The 17,545-nt window shown below is 49.3% G+C and overlaps 5 protein-coding genes across 5 annotated transcripts; 2 read left to right on the forward strand and 3 right to left on the reverse strand.

Moving 5' to 3' along the window:
* Window positions 1-1,869: 1,869 nt before the first annotated feature.
* Window positions 1,870-3,361, reverse strand: FPRO_00446 (putative zinc finger protein ZPR1; the record flags this gene model as incomplete). Its single annotated transcript, XM_031225382.1, has 2 exons — window positions 1,870-3,138; window positions 3,197-3,361. The coding sequence occupies 2 exons, from the start codon at window positions 3,359-3,361 to the stop codon at window positions 1,870-1,872; spliced, it is 1,434 nt and encodes a 477-aa protein (XP_031076024.1).
* Window positions 3,362-3,626: 265 nt separating this feature from the next.
* Window positions 3,627-4,190, reverse strand: FPRO_00445 (uncharacterized protein; the record flags this gene model as incomplete). Its single annotated transcript, XM_031225383.1, has 1 exon — window positions 3,627-4,190. One exon carries the CDS (start codon window positions 4,188-4,190, stop codon window positions 3,627-3,629), a length of 564 nt encoding a protein of 187 aa, XP_031076025.1.
* A 396-nt stretch (window positions 4,191-4,586) lies between these two features.
* FPRO_00444 (putative DUF866 domain protein) lies at window positions 4,587-5,286 on the reverse strand (the record flags this gene model as incomplete). Its single annotated transcript, XM_031225385.1, has 5 exons — window positions 4,587-4,730; window positions 4,778-4,900; window positions 4,951-5,016; window positions 5,067-5,181; window positions 5,252-5,286. 5 exons carry the CDS (start codon window positions 5,284-5,286, stop codon window positions 4,587-4,589), a joined length of 483 nt encoding a protein of 160 aa, XP_031076026.1.
* A 329-nt stretch (window positions 5,287-5,615) lies between these two features.
* On the forward strand, window positions 5,616-7,808 carry FPRO_00443 (uncharacterized protein; the record flags this gene model as incomplete). The annotated part of the gene is made up of 1 exon (XM_031225386.1): window positions 5,616-7,808. The coding sequence occupies one exon, from the start codon at window positions 5,616-5,618 to the stop codon at window positions 7,806-7,808; it is 2,193 nt and encodes a 730-aa protein (XP_031076027.1).
* Window positions 7,809-9,176: 1,368 nt separating this feature from the next.
* FPRO_00442 (uncharacterized protein) lies at window positions 9,177-12,880 on the forward strand (the record flags this gene model as incomplete). Its single annotated transcript, XM_031225387.1, has 4 exons — window positions 9,177-9,193; window positions 9,252-9,370; window positions 9,433-12,635; window positions 12,692-12,880. The coding sequence occupies 4 exons, from the start codon at window positions 9,177-9,179 to the stop codon at window positions 12,878-12,880; spliced, it is 3,528 nt and encodes a 1,175-aa protein (XP_031076028.1).
* Window positions 12,881-17,545: the final 4,665 nt, after the last annotated feature.

A 17,545-nucleotide genomic window follows, 5' to 3' on the forward strand; every position in this document is an offset into this window, starting at 1 on the left:
TTGACTTTATCATTGTAGGTGTCCTTATTCAAGCTGAGAAGCCTGCCTCGGTGGCAAGTAAGGCTATGTTTGTTGGCATACATCGACACCGCCTACAAAGTCTCTTCATAGATAACTACATGGCATCGTAAATAATGCATAGATATGGTCAATTATCTTCAAGTATGTCAGCTTTGACGATCCTTTCTGGTTATCTGATACAGCATAAATTTATCATCAGCTTTCTCATGACGCTTCCACTTCTGTGTATTATATCGATTGCTTCACAAACCGATCCCCCTTCACCTTGACTCTCATGCAAGACTTGTAAAGAATTTTCCTTGGGGGGAATGGTGCACGGCTGAGGTAGTATCTTGATAGTTGATCCTGAGCTCACTGGCCATCAGACCGTGCTGGCCGTATCTAGGCTCGGCTTCGATTCCGATCGGGTCTGAAGCCCGAAATGCTATCGCGAGCGCAACTTTTGAAGAGCCGAATTCAATTCTTGGGGTAGAGAGGGGAAGCAATGCTGGAGAAGGACCCCAAAACATTTGGGCTCGGTTCCTTGCCCCGACGTCTTGATAAGTTGGCCCTGGGGCTCAGAACTTTGCTTGATACGAAAATGCCATAATTGGAGAAAGGCGTCTTTATAACGGCGTGTTCAGTTTCCATTTCCTCCTCAGATATAACGACGACAACATTCATGGAACGTTGGAGGATAGTGAATTTGGCATTGGACATGGCCCACGATGTTAAATATAGATACGAATCGTCTCAATGAATTATATGTCGCCTGGAGTTGCTGATCTGAGTCTCGCATCATCCAAGGCACAACAACTCACACCTCCCAACTCTCAACTCCGCCGTAAACTAGGTAGGCAACCGTCATACCCAACTCATAGCTATCAGACGCCCAATCTACACTTCTATCTTTGTCTCTATCGCCACGGATCTCGCCCATGGCGGCCAGGGAAGTCTTTTTCTCTCTTACACCTTATACTCTGTCATGGTAGGCCTTGTCAGTAACTGCATCGCTGAGATAGCAGTGCATTTATCAGAACGGCGGAACATTGGGTTGAACTTCTTTCTTTATTAAGCTCTTTTTGGTGTCGTTTGAGAAATGGGCCTTGAATGCTATCTACAAGTTTTGGAGAGATGATACACCTGTTGCAGCAGTTGAGCTTAAGCTACATACTCTATTTGATTCCTATTAACATGCAAACCGTCGTCTTATCAACGCAGGTCCCGTAAACAGACGGAGATCTTGGAAGGTTTCAGGGGTTCTTCGGCTCCATCTGGACAGCCACTTTCACCTGTGTTGGCCCTGAGTTTGTCTCCATGATCGTGGGAGAGGCCAAGTTCTGCGCGTTCATCTCGAGAATGCCTTCAGAAACATACACATCCGGTTCGGTATCTTTTTTATCCCGTCATCTCTATGTGTTGGTATCATTCTCTTTTGCAGCTACCCTACCCTTATAGGTATTGTCAACGGAGGTGACAGTGTTGGAATAGGAGCTGCCTCTCCCTATGTTATCACCATGGGGAATCTTGGAATAGGACTTCTTCCTCATATCGTCAATGGCCTTCTCTTCTCAAGCGTCTTCTCCGCTGGAAACGCCCTGACACATCATGGCACCCGGTCCTTTACGGCCTGGCTCCTGAGGAACAAGCCTAAATTCTTGCTCAAATGCACATCCTTCGGCCTCTTTTTTGTTTGTCTAGGTATCGAATGGAAATTATCTCAATGCTCGACCACATGAGGAATAAAAAGAGTGGCACAGCGTGAACATATTTAAAGGAATCACATTGAATCATAACTGTGTAATCATTTCTTCATCTATAGGCTGAACTTTTGAAAGGAAAAACACGAAAGGGGAATTATATCAAGTGCTACCTCTCAGCGGTAGTCTCGGCCTCCTTTCCCTCCTCCTGCTCTCCATAGTTCTCCAACTTCATGTCCTTGAGACCAAGCTCCTCCTCTTCCTCATCTGTGCGGATATAGTTCTCACGGTGAATCTTGGGGTCCGGGGCAGGGGGGTCTACGAGAGGCTGAACGTAGCTGCTGGCGAAGGGGTCCGTAAGGACAATTGTGAAGGGCTTCTCGCCACGGATGGCGGCATCAAGACCGTCAAAGAAGGCGGTCCACTGAGACTTCTCGTCACTGGCAAGTGAGTCACCACCCTGGCCCGAGCCGTCGGCCTCGAAGATCTGAGAGTGAAGATCACCACGGACCTGGGTCAGGAGACCTTCAACAGTAGTGAAGCGACCACCCAGGGTACCAGGGTTGACCTGGAGTTTAAGCTCGGGGCACTCAAGGCCACAAGTCTCACTCTTGAGAATATCACGTGCCAGGTCGGCGCCGTCGCTGACTTCCAGGATGATTTTCTCGCCCTTCTCAGGAATCTCACCACCTGTCTTGACATCGTTGGAGCGGTAGCCGCAGTCGTCACACACGGTGGACATGAGAACAACCTGCTTGAAGTGGGGAATATCAACCATCTTCATGTGTGTCGTGCAAGGATGCATGCAGCCAGGGCATGTCGCGGGGAAGCTGTAGACTTCGTTGGGGATGATTTCACCATCAGCATCTAAGCCAGGGTTTTGCGGTTGCTGAGCGTTGGCATCTGAGTCGGAGAGTCCAAGGGCGGCGTTCTGTTCAGCAGTTCGGGCATACTCGTGCTTCTCCCACTTTCCAACACCATCCTTGAGATCAGGGGCAATGAACGAGTTTCCGGCAGGGTCATCGACCCAGACACGGAAGGGAAAGGCGTCGCCCAACAACATGGCGCGACCTTTGGCGATAATCTCAGCGACCTTAACATACACTTCAGGAGCCTGCTCCTTTCGCGCCTCTTGTCCCATCTCGAGATCCTCGATGACAGTGGTCAGGAGACCCTCGACATTTGTAAGCTGGCCACGACCAGCAGGAATCTCGAGATCCAGCTCGATGAACTTGACGGTGGAGGTATCGGACTTGACAACCTGCCGCGAGAAGTCGGCGAGGTTTGTCAAACGCAGCTCGTAGTGGGTTCCCTTGGGCTGGACGGTTCCGGCAGCCTGTATCTCGTTGTTCTGGGTATGGCAGTGCTCGCAAGAGAAAGACATGATAACAACTTCGCGGAAGTATGGGATCGCAGTGAGAAGAAGTCTGGTGACACCCTATACAGCTCTGTTAGCTAGATTCCAATGCGACTTGTTCGATGATGTGTTGACTCACATTCTTGCCGCAGTTCATGCACAGAGACTCAATCTCTTCGACAGCGCGCTCGTCATCGTCGGCATTTTGGGCATCAACAGCAGCAGGCGCAAGTTTGTTAACCTTGTCACCGATGCTCTGGAAGAATTCCTCGGGAGTAAGCTTGGTTGTATCTTCGGTGGCCATTTTCAATTTCTTGTCTGCTGGGATCGAATCTTGAAAATCCAATCGTCTTTTGGTGGTTGAATCCATGGAGGGGTCATGAAATTTTTGGAGGGGCAAGCCCAGTTATGTCATGGGGTCCAGGGTGCAGACTTTGGCGGCGGGCAGGCACTAGAACGTTCGGGACACACCTACGGCGATGACTCAGGATAGCGGGCCTAGATTCATCCGATAGGCCTAACCATGAGATGGATAGAAGTCATGATGGCAAGTCGTCCACTGATATTTCTCATTTCATAAAGTGAGAAAGACTGAGTGGATTCGTTGTTTGTTGCTTTTGTCCTGAAAGCAAAGCTTGTAGGCCGGCCTTTCGATTTTTGGCTCTTTTCTTGCTGCTAGCATTCGAGGTTTGTTTGGGCTGCTCAATAGGTGTCGAAACTTTCTTGACTTTCGACTGTGCTGTTTTTCGCCTCACAGCTGGTCCTGGAGGCGGCATAACAATCCTGGTATCTCGTTGGCAGTTGTCGCAGTGCAAAATCTTGCAGGGTCCCTGAAGATCTTCTGTTGCTTTAGGGGCCGAGTTGCCGCTTGGCTTCTTGCTCTTGGCCTTCTTCCTCTGAAGACTTTTTCGAGCATCTAACTTCAGTGTTGCCTCTTGACCTGGGATCATGATAATTCCACAGCCTCCACATACGTGTTGTCGCTGAAAATCTGACAGTGTTACGCCATGTTGTTGAAGAAGATGACCGCGTTGGCTCATGAGATGAGCAGAAGTCTCTGGGGCTGTGGCCCGTAGGAGATGTGCTGCATCGGTGAGAAAATCGATAGTTCCGGGAAGTTCTGATACCGCCATTTTGGAAAGCTGGGGCTTCAGAATCTTTTAATTGTTGGAGTAAATTCGAGATTGAAGCTCAGGTCGCTTGAAAGAACCTTTACGGACAACCTGAGGTAGACATGATGGTGAAAGCGGGTCTGATAAGATATATTATGGGGATATGATTGGCCAACTCGTCGACTACCTACAAAGTATTCAGCAGGGGATAATCAACCATCAACTTATATCTTTCACATTCGAAACTAGTTTACTTATGAATATATTGTAGAGCAATCTCGTTCCTCGAGCCAACTCGAATGCATGTCGCTTATATGGCTGTTCTATCCTATCCGAATAACACAACATCTCTGTCTCCACGCTCCAAACACCAAACAGCTCAATCCACCATCAACACATATCCAACTTCAAGTCATCTTACGACCGGCGGACTTCCCATTTGACATCATTGATGCTGACTTCCTCGTTAGACTTCTCGTCATATTCGAACCACTCGCCCTCCTCCAAGTCGATGCCAGTAAACTTGGTCCCCGTCTCGAGGCCTTCGGCCAACCATTCGCCCTAACAGATCGTTAGTATGGTCTTCATCTAGTTCGTAACTCACATACCTCAGCCTTGAACTCAGTGAATTCGAGTCCTCTGCAGTCGAACTCGAGGATCTTTTGAGGCTTGGCTGGTTCAGTTTGCTCATAAGGAAAAGGTCCAGCCTTGACAGAGGCTGACGATTCTCGCTTTGCATAATATTAGTGAGATGAAAATAACTCGGCATCAAATAACTTACCTTGCAGTTCTTGCACTTCCATACAAAGTTGGCCTCTCCTCGACTCCCACTCATCTCATTGGTCTCCTTCATAAGATATTAGTATATCGGTTCCAATTTGACGGGCCATTACGTACAAATCGGTTGATTCCAACATGATTGGCATGAGTCTCTCGACAAGAAGTACACTGAACCTTGAACATATACCAAAAAGGGTTGTCTTGAGTATCATCAGGGCGCAAGTTTGTGACCCTGTCATATCGGAATTGCCCCTCACGTCAGTAAAGCTCGCTTGTGTTGGTGAAAAGCTTTTAGTGCATACCCTTGCAAGTCAGCTGTGAGATACAGAGCAAACATGCTGTGTAATGTGAGAAGAAACCGCGATGGTAAGTTTTGTAAATGGGTATGGAATTCTCAGATGTTGGAGGCTTTAGAAGCAAAATCCAGTCGTTTCAAAGAGCTCCAGCATCGATGAGTGGCTAGTGGGATGTGGTGGGGTGTGGCGATAGCGCATTCCAGCTGCACTCGCGGTAAACCTCACGTGACTTCAATAATCGAATGATCTGTGACTGGCCAATTTCTTGATTGATGATGGCTCCATGAAACACCTCAATTGAACGATTGCCGACAGCAACGACCCTCAAGCGCTCCAGAGCGATGTCCTGAGCTTCAGACCGTCACTTAAAATGCAGGCTTTGTGGTCGAGGGCCGGCCAGGTCCATCGCTGCGGATGTCGCGCCTGCGAATCCGTCGTGAGCTCTCTCGGCCGGAGAGTGACAACCGCGGCTCGACCACGAAAAGTCACCTTTGCCGATATCTTCACAGCATGCTACAGCTCCATGTTTGCGACTGCCGCCATTGTCGATGCCGTACGAAAGGAGGACCGAAGGCAGGAGTTGGACCGGCAATTGGAGGAGACGAGGCGTGAATTGGCACAGCTGCAACTCCGGAACCTCGAAGCAAGCCAGACGACGAATGGCATTGACTCCGCCCAGAATGAAGTGACTCTACACCAGATGGATCAATTGTGGGGGGCCATCAAGAGTCTATACACAAACCGACCATATATGAAGGAGATTTACAAACCTGCTACCATCCGAATCGACGAATTCTTAAACCGAGTACATGCTGAGGAATACGAGTGCCCCGACCAAGCAACAATGGATGCTCTTAGGCGTACGGACTATGATCACCTTGAGCAAGTCATTATCCGCGAAGAAACAGATGTCAGCATCCGTCAAAGAACTCCGTTAAATACCAAACAGCTCCATAACGCCGGACGCACACTCAGCCATCTCGTTCAACAATTACTCAAACGTGCCAATGCCCATGACAAGTCCAATTTACCGAGCCCCAGCTTCGACGAGGCCATGCAACTGGCAAATGACAGGACTTCTTTCAGATATCTTGTGGAGAATGATCCTGAGAGGGTGATAAAGAACCGGGTCGATCTGAACTCTGATCTTCGCAAAGTCGTGGGTTCAGCACTGAGCCTCAAGGAGAAGGTGGGTAGAGTGTGTTATAATCTGCTTGTATCTGCATATCCAGCCGATATGCACACGTACAATACCTTGATCGTTGCTTTTGATAAGCATGGTTACAAGTATCTATCAGAGCCAGTTGTCAACTCCTTCTACTACTACCGCCGACTGAGACCAACTCCATCTACGTTTGTCGCCATCTTGAATCACTACAAGAATTCAGGCAACCATGGTCGCTTCTTGCGCAGTCTTGCAAGTCTCGCCGGTCTCGATGGCGAGACAGGTGCCAAACTGAGACGAAGACTGGCGGACGAAACATATGATGGAGCAGTTGATGAAAGGCGCAAGAGCTACAAGGTTCAGACATGGACCCAGACGGGCGACTATTTCTGGGAGCATGCGCCACTGGACAAGCCTCTCATTGAGGCTGCTATTCAAGGCCTTTTACACATGAAGCTCTTTGATCAGGCTGCCGAGTTCTTCGTGACGTGCATGAAGGCCAAGGTTGCTCTTAGCACGCATGTGATCAGGCAGTTGTTTGATGAGTGTATAGTGGCTCTTGACTGGAGATCTGCCGTGCGCCTCATCCAAGGTTTCACCAACTGTTCAGTTACATGGCCTTCAATGCTTCTCGGAAGAGATCAGGACACTTCTTACCTGATCAGTCGAGTACGGGTTCTTCTCGACCTTGCTGGTCTTCGAGATGCAAGCGGCGAAGTGCCCACATCGACTCTCGACAATTTGTCTATATCACGTTACGATTTCTGCAAGTTCCTGAGTGATCTGGCGAGCGCAGACTTGACATCTCAAATCGATATGCAAGGGTCAAGTGCACAGACTCGGGATTCGGCTTCGGACCCTGTCAGCGCTTCAAAAAGAAGGCTACTCCAGATCGAAGCACTTTGGAAAGAGCAAGACTTGGTTGGAAAGACAACACGCTCCATCGAGAGCAAACTACTCTATCCTGAATTTTCACCTGAGTTCCGTATGTCAATGGCCTTCCACATTGGAAACGCCGCGGCGGATCAAACAGTGGAGTTGGATGGGGAAATCATGGAAGTTATGTCACAGCTTCCTCTTTCAGAACGTGTGGAGAGAGGTATTACGGAATGCAGGTCCTTTGAAGATTCGAATAATAGCCGCGCTGAGAGCGGTAATATCGTTGAGGAGGAGCAAGAATTAAGGCGAGATACATCAGATGAGCAAGGTAAGGAACAAGCCGGGAGGTTTTTACGAGATGAGGAGCTGGATATAATCTCGGCTCAAAAGGCGATACCGGTTAAGCGGATGAATGCAAATGCAGCAGAGCGCACTTTGAGAGCAAGGCCAATGCGGCTAACGGCATGGCCTGTGACTGAGCAGCAAGTGGGATATTTGCAGAGGGCGAGTTTTGGGTAGGAATTGAAAGCGATGAGCCGCATGTACCATACTTTTGATTGTCTCACTTACCTGCATTCCTTTTGTGTGCTGTATTGTATTGTATTGCACCAGCATATTAGAACCTGCATCAGCATAGAACATAAGTTATAAACGTACTTTATCATGGCATACTTTTTGAGAAGCTTATCATTCCCAGTAGTTAAAAGAGGTAGGTAAGGTAGCATACCTTCTTATCATAAGTTTGCTTGGTCGGTCTTGTAACAGTGACCTCGGTCGCGCCCCAGTTGACAATGCGTGAGTGTGCAGCCAAAAGCGCCGCCACTAAGCGTTTCCGTTCGTCACCGTGGGCAAACCCCTGGTCATGAGTTGACAATTGGTGTTTGTCGCACAGTATCTAACACTCATTGAGAAAAGAGCCCAGCCAACAATGGCGGTCTGCAACCTTAACTGCGGTCTATAGTGAGTTTCCTCGTCAGCTGACACTGTATTCATTTCCAGCCGCATTGTCCGTCCCTTGGAACTTGACAGGTTCCAAGGGGTCACGATGCGACCGCTTCAGTGGGTGCGCCCTGGATCGTGCCGTCCAGTCACGAGGCCGAGAGGGGTCCACGGGGCCAATTGGATTGGCGGCCCGACTCCATTTTCTTAGGGGTCCTGGTGCAGCCCGGTACAGCCCAGGTACAGCAGAGCAAGTACGAGGCGGTACTTTGAACTACCCCAACATATCAGTGCGACAAGCAGGTACCTTCTCCCCCACATTGGATGGATCACATCAAAATCCATGGATCCATCATCTATCGGATCGACGAATGTTGTTTCAAGAATCAGTTTGGCCTTGTTCTTTTTTTGTTTCTAGGCTTTGTTCTTAATAAGATTCTGCTTGTGTGAGTGAGAATTGGATCCAGTCAGTCCCAGTCATTTCTCCATCGCATATCTCCAGTCGCTTCGTCATTCTGCTCTTTTTCTTTCTTTCTTCCTCTTCTTCGACATCTTTGGCATACCCTCTTGGTGTCTTGGGGAGGTTCCCATGAGTTATACGTCACTTGCTCTGTCACCTCTTGGTCAAGTCAAGTCGCTGGGTACTCTTGATTGTGCACTGCAACTTACTTTGACGTCACTGGCCTGCGAGGATAAGCATTTGTGTTGCATTTGACCGGGAAAGACGAAAAAAAAACCCTTTTATCAACTTGGTTGTTGACACGGTTTCTGTGATTGCGTCTTGCGACAAGAAGCTTTCTGTGTTGGACACCTATAAACTGGTGAAACGCGGTGTGCTGTGAAAGCAAGCTCTTCTACACCAACACAACCTTTCCGCGCTACGGTCGCGTTACCTTCCCATCGATTTTTCTTATCTTCTTTGTTACTCCGATTAGCGATTTACACAGCATGAAGTTCGGAAGAAAGTGAGTACTGATGCAACATGCGCTTTTCTTAACACAACCGGCTCACTGCTCTCACTAGTCTACCACGCAACCAAGTCCCCGAGTGGGCGGGCTCGTATATCAACTACAAGGGCCTCAAGAAGCTTGTAAAAGCGGCAGCAGAGAAAGCAAGGAATGGAGAAAAGGTGGATCCTGCAGGTGGGCGGCTTTGACGACTCTTGGTGTCGCACACTGAGCCTCTCCCCTAACCCTCGATGCAGAATTCTTTTTCGCGCTTGATCGAAACCTCGAAGATGTCGACTTTTTCTACAACAAGAAATACGCAGAGTTTTGTCGCCGCCTAAACCTCCTCCAGAACCGATATGGACGCACCGCCGACGTAGTCGCTACCCTGGATCAGGATGAAATGGAGGAAGTTATGGGAGCTCTGCTTGAGCTGAGAAGTCAGTTCAGAAATTTGCAATGGTTTGGTGAGATTAACCATAAGGGCTTCGTCAAGATCACAAAGAAGCTCGACAAGAAGGTTCCGGACCTTGTCACACAGGGTCCTTATATTGATACCAAGGTCAAGGTCAAGCCTTTCGCCAAACAAGCAAACACCACAAGACTTCTCGATGAGATTAACAAGTGGATGTCTGTGCTGTCTGAAGCCCAGACTTTTGATGACACAATGTCTGAGCACTCGACTCGCTCCCTGGGTCGTGCTTCAGCTAAGGGTATGCTGAGCCTGCCTCAAGCCCAGCTCGATGCCCTTGACCAGGCTGTACGCAACGACGATGTTCCTGCTCTCGAGGTCGGCCTCAAAACAAGCAATGTCGTCGAGGAAGGCGCCCAGCCGCTGATGCTGGGTCTCTTACAGCGATCGATTTCCTCGCGTTCAAAAGCATGTCTCGCGTTTCTACTAAGCAACCTCAAGAGCCTGGATGAGCCAGATGATATCAACTCTCGTAACTGTATCCATCGTCTGGTGATTCACATTGGCAGGACTAAATCCGTTCCTGAAGGAGAGCAGGTCTCAAAGTCTCGACCCGTCCCTGCAGGCTCACAGTTCAGTAACAAGCACCTCGAGCCTGGTCTGGCAACTTCCAAGGCTCCCAAGTCACTGAACCAGAAGGAGTCTTTACTTTTGACCAAGGACGACGAGGCTGTCCAGCTATTTATCTCCTTGCTTGAGCAATTGCGCCCAGAGCAGAGGGTTGCGCTCAAGAGCCGTGACTCCTTTGGGCGCATGCCGCTCCATTACGCAGCTCAGTTTGGCATTGTGGTTGTGTGTCAAATCATTATGTCCAAGATGCAGCAATGGGACCAATTCCACGTCAAGGATGGAATTGATACACCTGAGTGGCAGGATAACGATGGCTATGCACCCCTCCATCTCAGCGTTGTTGGGGGCCATCCATTGACCACTCAAGCTCTGCTACAGGGCGAGAATTGGGAGGGAAGCAGCCCGTACAAGGCCGAAATTCGAAAATCTATTTCCAAATCGGGCGCTGTGCTAGCCATCGCTACCAAGTCCAACTACAGCGTCATCGTGCAGCTTCTGATTGATGCCGGCGTTGATATCAACTGGAGGGACAAGACAGACGAGACTGCTCTTCACGTCGCAGCTAGATTCGGGCATGAAGAGTGTGCTCGGATTATCTTGAAGGGGACCGCGGATCAAAAGGCAGATCTCGAAGCTACAGAGAGCACCTACTCATGGACTCCTCTTCATGTTGCCGCTGTGGATGGCAAGTACAACGTTGCAGAACTTCTGGTAGAAGCTGGAGCGGATATCATACGTCTTGATTCTTCAGGCTGGACGGCGAGAGAGCATGCTGCGCTGAGAGGTCATATGGATATTGCGCGACTGCTCGAGACCAACGATGTTGAGATCGAATCGCCCCCAACCCGTCCTGTCGACGCATTGCAGCCGACTCCCTCGGACATGTCATCTATCGGCGAACGTCGGTCGAATGGTAACGGAATCAACAATGGCTCGCGTGCTCCTGATGCTGCTATCAAGAGCTTCGGCCATCGATACTTGACCAATGAGAGCCTTGTACTTGTCAGTCTTGGATCGATGGACATGCGAAAGAACATTGAACCGGTCAGTTTGGATCGTGTTCCACTTACCGAAGCTCATAACACGCAACTTGACACCGCTCTATCGATCGTTGTATCTGCTACTGGTGCCAGTGGTGAGCCCACCATCATCGATCTCCCGGTGCATGATAGCATTGCTACTGAACCTGTCGTTTTCACGACAACAGATGCGGCCAAGGTGAAACTCCTTTTCGATATCGTCCCGACTTACTCGGGCAACGACAAGCACAAGGTTGGACGCGCCGTGGCGCTCTTGTCTTCTGTCAGACAAACCCTGGGATCTAGCCGCATGAACCTGCAGGGAGATGTTTGCGTTCCCATCATGTCAAGCAGCTTTGATGTTATTGGAACCGTCAATTTCAACTTCTTGGTCATCACCCCTTTCCACCACCCAAACATGGAAATCACATCGAGACAGACGTACTGGAAGAAGCTGGAGTCAACCATGGTAATTGGCCACCGTGGACTCGGCAAGAATTTGACAAGTAACAGGTCTCTCCAGTTAGGAGAGAATACTCTGCCATCCTTCATTGCTGCGGCTAATCTTGGAGCTCAATATGTCGAGTTTGATGTTCAACTGACCAAGGACCATGTTCCGGTCATCTATCACGACTTCCTCGTCAGTGAGACAGGTATTGATGCACCAGTCCATACCTTGACACTGGAGCAATTCTTGCACATCAACCCTGACAAGAATCGAGATTCCAAACAACAATCGAGAAAGAAGCCCGTACCCACGGGTGAGCCAGGTGACTTCCGGGCTCGTAGCAACAGCCTAGCACCTAAACGCTCGCAATCTATGGGGTTCGCTGGCAGTGGACCTGATGAGTTGGATGAACGCATGAAGCACACAAAGGACTTCAAGGATAAGGGCTTCAAGGGCAACACGAGAGGAAACTTTATTCAAGCTCCTTTCGCCACGCTTGAGGAACTCTTCAGAGAACTTCCTCAAGAAACTGGCTTCAACATCGAGATGAAGTACCCTATGCTTCACGAGAGCGAAGAGCATGAGATGGACACTTATGCAGTAGAGCTCAACTCATTCTGTGACACAGTACTCTCCAAGGTCTACGACCTTGCTGGAGAACGTCACATCATCTTCAGCTCTTTCAACCCCGACATCTGCCTTTGTCTGAGTTATAAGCAGCCTTCCATCCCCATCCTTTTCTTGACAGACGCAGGCTGCTGTGAAGTTTGTGATATACGCGCGTCATCCTTACAGGAGGCCATTCGATTCGCCAGACGCTGGAACCTGTTGGGTATTGTTGCTGCCGCAGAGCCTTTCGTCAACAGCCCTCGCCTCATCAAGATCGTCAAGGAGAACGGAATTGTCTGCTTCAGCTATGGCACACTAAATAACGATCCTGAAATGGTTCGGGTAAGTCTAAGCACACACAAACAGATGCATGTCGATTTTACTAACCGTCATTGCAGCGTCAAGTCAAGCAAGGCATCGATGCTGTCATCGTTGACAGTGTCCTTGCCATCAGAAAGGGGTTGACTAGCGGGGAAACGCCCGCTGAGCCCGTCAACGGCGAGAATGGATCAAACGGTACCCTCAAGCCGGATCACGAGCTCAAGGAGAAACTGGACGAGTTGACGATCAATGGCGGCGGCCCTTGAGGACAACAGAACCGATAGTAAGCGCTGCTAGATGGATAGATAGAAAGAAGTAAGACGAACACGACCTTCAACGGTTGGCTTCCACAGAAAGACAGAAGATTCGCTCAACCCTTTTCGGGAGTGAGCTTGCAAATGGTATCTATGACACTATGGCCACGAGTGATACCCCTATCATCATTTCGAGATGACATTTGACGCCTATCATTCGTCCATGAACAAGAGTCGTGTTTGGTTAACGGGTATTGACCAAGTCTCGACGTAAAAGAGTAATCAATGTGTAACTGCCGCCTATGCAGTGTGGGTGGTATTGTGATGGCAACGGCTCAAACACCCCCAGCCCATCACTTCGCTTCTCTTCAGATAAGAAGACTCGTGGGTGCAGCCCAACTGCAAGTCGTACGATTCTGCAGTCACTGACAGAAAGCCATGTCTCATAAGCCAGCCTATCGCTGCTGTCACGTATTCCATCCTATCTCGCGCCGCGAAAATCAGATCTGCAGCTACGCCGCATCGTTTGGAGAAGGTTACAGTGACTGGGGTGCAAACTCTACATAGTTGCCGTGCTGATCTTCAAGGTTCCTCTACCAGGGCCCATGTTTTGTTCTCAGGCAGGGAGAAGAGCGAGGACAAAGATGATGCGGAAATAGTCAACCGGCGGCTGTTCTAGGCCACAGTCTAGGTAGTCATTCACGCATGTTCCTGTTCGTGCTGGATTCCCATGCATGAGAGAGGAGATGGACTCCTGTGCAATATGTATGTCGTGCCCGGAATGGGAAGCGGCATTCTCGTTTGGGATAGTTTTGTTTCATACCCTTCCTGAAGCCCGTAACCGTTACGTGAACGACAAACGTTATCCAGTGAAGTATTGCTTCGGAGCCGGCGGGATTAGACACGCAGAAGACATGTCTCAAGATCTGCCTGATCCTGGCACGCACACTGTAGGGTTCGCTCTCATCCGAATAGCGTGTGATGGCTGATCATGGTGCATTGCAGAGCAGGGTGAGGGTGACAGAGTACAGGCATCTTCGACTCACTTACTCAATCAGTAGTAGCCTGTTATTTCAACTTGGACCAACTAAATGTCGAGATACGCCAAGGACTCTGCTGTAGTTCTGGGCCAGCAATGGTAGAAAGGAAGGTGACTTGACGACTTCCTCGACACTAGAACCTGTAGTAAGGTTTAGAGCATGTCTCAGTCTAAAGTTTTATCAAAAGTGCCAGCCTATCTCACCGTTTCCAAGATTTATTACATCGAAATTCGATAGATCGATGTCTTGACCTGGAGGCTTTGGTCCGAACTAAAGCAAACAAGTTCGGACTGGATACGCCGTTGATCGTCAAACAGCCTGTTAGATTGGTTGCGTCCGTCTCCTCAACTACCGATAGTTTCAGGGAAAAGAAAACAGGGTTGACAGGAAACCGGGAAACTTGCGCGTTGTTGGTGACGAGTCAAGCTGTCAAACGGTGAGATTGCGGCATGATCGTCCTTTAGTGGGCTTAGCTGGTCAATTGGCAGCTGAATATAGGAGCTAGAGAGCTCGCGATGTGACCCAGAAGGATTCGTGGTGGAATATCATAATCGACAACTCATGCTTGATTCAGGTCACCACGCGTCAGTTGAGAAGACACAAGTCTCTCACACCTGATCAACCAACACCCTTGGGAAGCGCACGAAGGATAAGGCAGTGAGGGATCATGAGGAATCAAGGGAGAGCTCACCGATTCGTTTCCATTTCCTAGTCAGGACGAAGGCAGCTCCAACAATTTGTTTTAGCGAATTTAATATTGCGGTTCCGCATAGGCCTGGGTATATGTAAACCAAGGAGAACTGATAGACAAGGAAATCCCTAGTTCGCAGAGAATAATTTACGCTCAATATAGTCAATATAGAGGCATCCAGGCACCAATATGGTTGACCATATACCGACTGTTATTCAGGGGATGTGAAGATGGTGAGGCGAACGAGACGTCGTAGAGCAGATAGAACAGGGCATCATGGTGGGCAGCGGTATAGCTACCATGGCAAAAGCTAACTCCGAGCCGCTTAGCCCCCCTACGATGTAACGCAGAGAGAGTATGGGCTTCTCCAACTGAGAAGATCCGCGTCCAGGATTTTATGCACGTTGAGGGGATTCCTGCAACCCTGAGAGGATGGCGGGCGTGTAGTAAAGGGCGGGAAAAGACGCCTAAAACCCCCGTTAAGTGTTAATCCATCGAACCAGACAAGATAGACGTTGGCTTTTCCCCTGTCGCCCATTGTTTCTGTTCACATACTGTACGTTCTGAGATTCTCGTATTAAGCTACCCATGTCGGAGTGATGTTTTGTGATATGTTGCTGAGATCCGGGGGTCCCTAGACAGCTAGCGTTCTGTCATATATCACATTTCGGCGGGAACAAGGAGTGAGTCCGTAAGAAGAACAATAATGGCCAGGCGCAACAACTGTGGACTCGTGGAACGGCACGCAATTGTTTTTATCGAGTCATGTCGTTGAAAGACTGTGAGCATACTCCATTCTGCCAAGTTCGAAGCCCAGTCATTCATCAAGAGTCAAGCGATAGGCCGAGTTGAACTGAGCGAGGCTGGGCTGGGGCTGGGGCTGCAAATCCGCAACCCTGCTTATATCAGTATTGTGTGGGGATTCGAAATGACACCTGGGAGCAAGGCCTGTTCAGGCAACAATATACAAAAAGCAGTGAGCAGGTCGAGCCTTGGCGCAAGATTCTCGATCAATTGATCGTCGTGCAAATTGGTAGTTGAATACCCCAGTTCTGATGATAGTTGTGCCGCCCAAAACCCCCTCATTTTGATATGCCTCACTGCAAGGGACTCGGCGACTAGTTATGCTGAGGAACTTGTTAAAACTTGCTTTTCCATGTGCCGCTGCATTGCTTCTTTATAACAACTGCGTCTCTTTCCGTCCGTCATGGGCCACATCCGTGCCAACTCATCGATGCCGGTTGGTCATGAGGGACTTGCTGAATACTGATTCACGGCAGGATAGAAATTGTTCTTTAGGGTAGTTCGACAAGTAATTTAATGACGTGACTGAATATTCCCTGGTACAGTACCCGCCAACGTGCCAGGGAAATGACATCCTGAACCTGAATCATTCTCTGTATCTGTACATGTTTGAGTCCCCTGCAGGATGTCTGCCAGCCTTAACCCAACCACAGTAGCGAACGGCAGAAGCAATCTTCAACTGAGTTTACTGTTCACACTACTGTTATGCCGTTGGCAAACTTAATTGTTTCCGTTCGTCCTTGTTTTGAACATGTGATTATGAAGTCGAGGAACTCAAGGCACTTGGCAGATCGACAACGGAACACTGGACGTTCCGGTCTGAGGAGCTGCGAACCACTGAAACCACCCTAGATCTCGAACAAGTATACACATCGTCAAAGAAACGAAGCTTTAGTGGGGATATCAACATTATGAACTTGAAGAAATGGTGTGAGTTCATGACTCGCCACACCTAGCACAAGTTCGTTTACAAGGGTAAAGGGCGTGAGCTCTACCTAGATCTTCTCAGGTTCTGCTCTGCTTGATGTTTTCCGCTCCCCACAAGTGTCAGGGGCAAATGTCTGTGAGCTCGACTCGGCCGATTGCTCATCTCATCGGGATCAAACGATCAGCAGCAACCCAGCTGCCATGTCACGCCAAAGCAGAGATCCATTTAGGATGACAGGGAACAGACAGTGCGTTGCCGCGCTAAGAGCGAGGTTGCCGCAGGTTGGGAGTTTTGTAAGCCTTCACTCCTCTTCGTATTGCTTAAGGCAGATGATGGATTTTAACACAACCCCTGCTTCCTTTCCCCTTCAATGTGATACCCTGTGACTGCAGGGCAATTGCTCTCTATTTGCAAGCATTATATGGCTACAATGTCGATAAAAGTGATGATGAGCACCCATTCTCTTGCTCGGAAGTTGATCAGCACCAGCAGGTTGATGATTTACCGCCGTCGCCGCGGTATTTGAACTGGTCCCACGCCTGCGCCATGCAGATGCCGGCGGCATCACATAAATTTCACCCAAGGGTCTCGATACATCAGCCGGTCCTCTTTTTTTATTGTCATTTCGTAAGGAGGGTCGCTCCATCGGCAGCGAGTCGGGTGGTGACAGTCATCCTACGGTCCGCTCCGTGCCTCGGTTTGTTCCAGTGTCGAACACGCTGCAATCCTGGTGCCGTTCACCTCAAGGGATATGTTCGTGCGTTATTCCAGACCCAAATTGGTGTAAATATGCTCCAGGTCCGCGGCTTAGCGTAATATCAAACGCTTGAATGACTCGAGCTGTCTGGAACTTGTGACGGACCAGCGTACTGATAGATCCACGATAAGGTCAGTCCGGTCCTGCATGGAATGAAACGATATGGATACAGTGTCCCGATGTTGCCGATTGGATCTTTCATTTCTCGGTCCTGAGAGCCACGTGTGGTGTTTCAACGGTAGGGCTTAAAAGAGATCATCGTGCAATGCACTGCCGAGACTGCCCTTAGTACACTCGCGTCAATCGTTGAACGGCAGTTGTTGCGTAGTATTTGTTCCGGTTACGCACGACCATCGAGCTACTGTCTTTCATGATGAATGATCAACATACATCTGACGAAATTTGTCCCATCATCTCGCCCACAGTATTCGAAGCTAGTAGAGCATGGTGGCGAAGA

The sequence above is a fragment of the Fusarium proliferatum genome (assembly GCF_900067095.1).
Source record: "Fusarium proliferatum ET1 genome assembly, contig: FPRO_scaffold001, whole genome shotgun sequence".
In the NCBI taxonomy this organism is placed as follows: domain Eukaryota; kingdom Fungi; phylum Ascomycota; class Sordariomycetes; order Hypocreales; family Nectriaceae; genus Fusarium; species Fusarium proliferatum.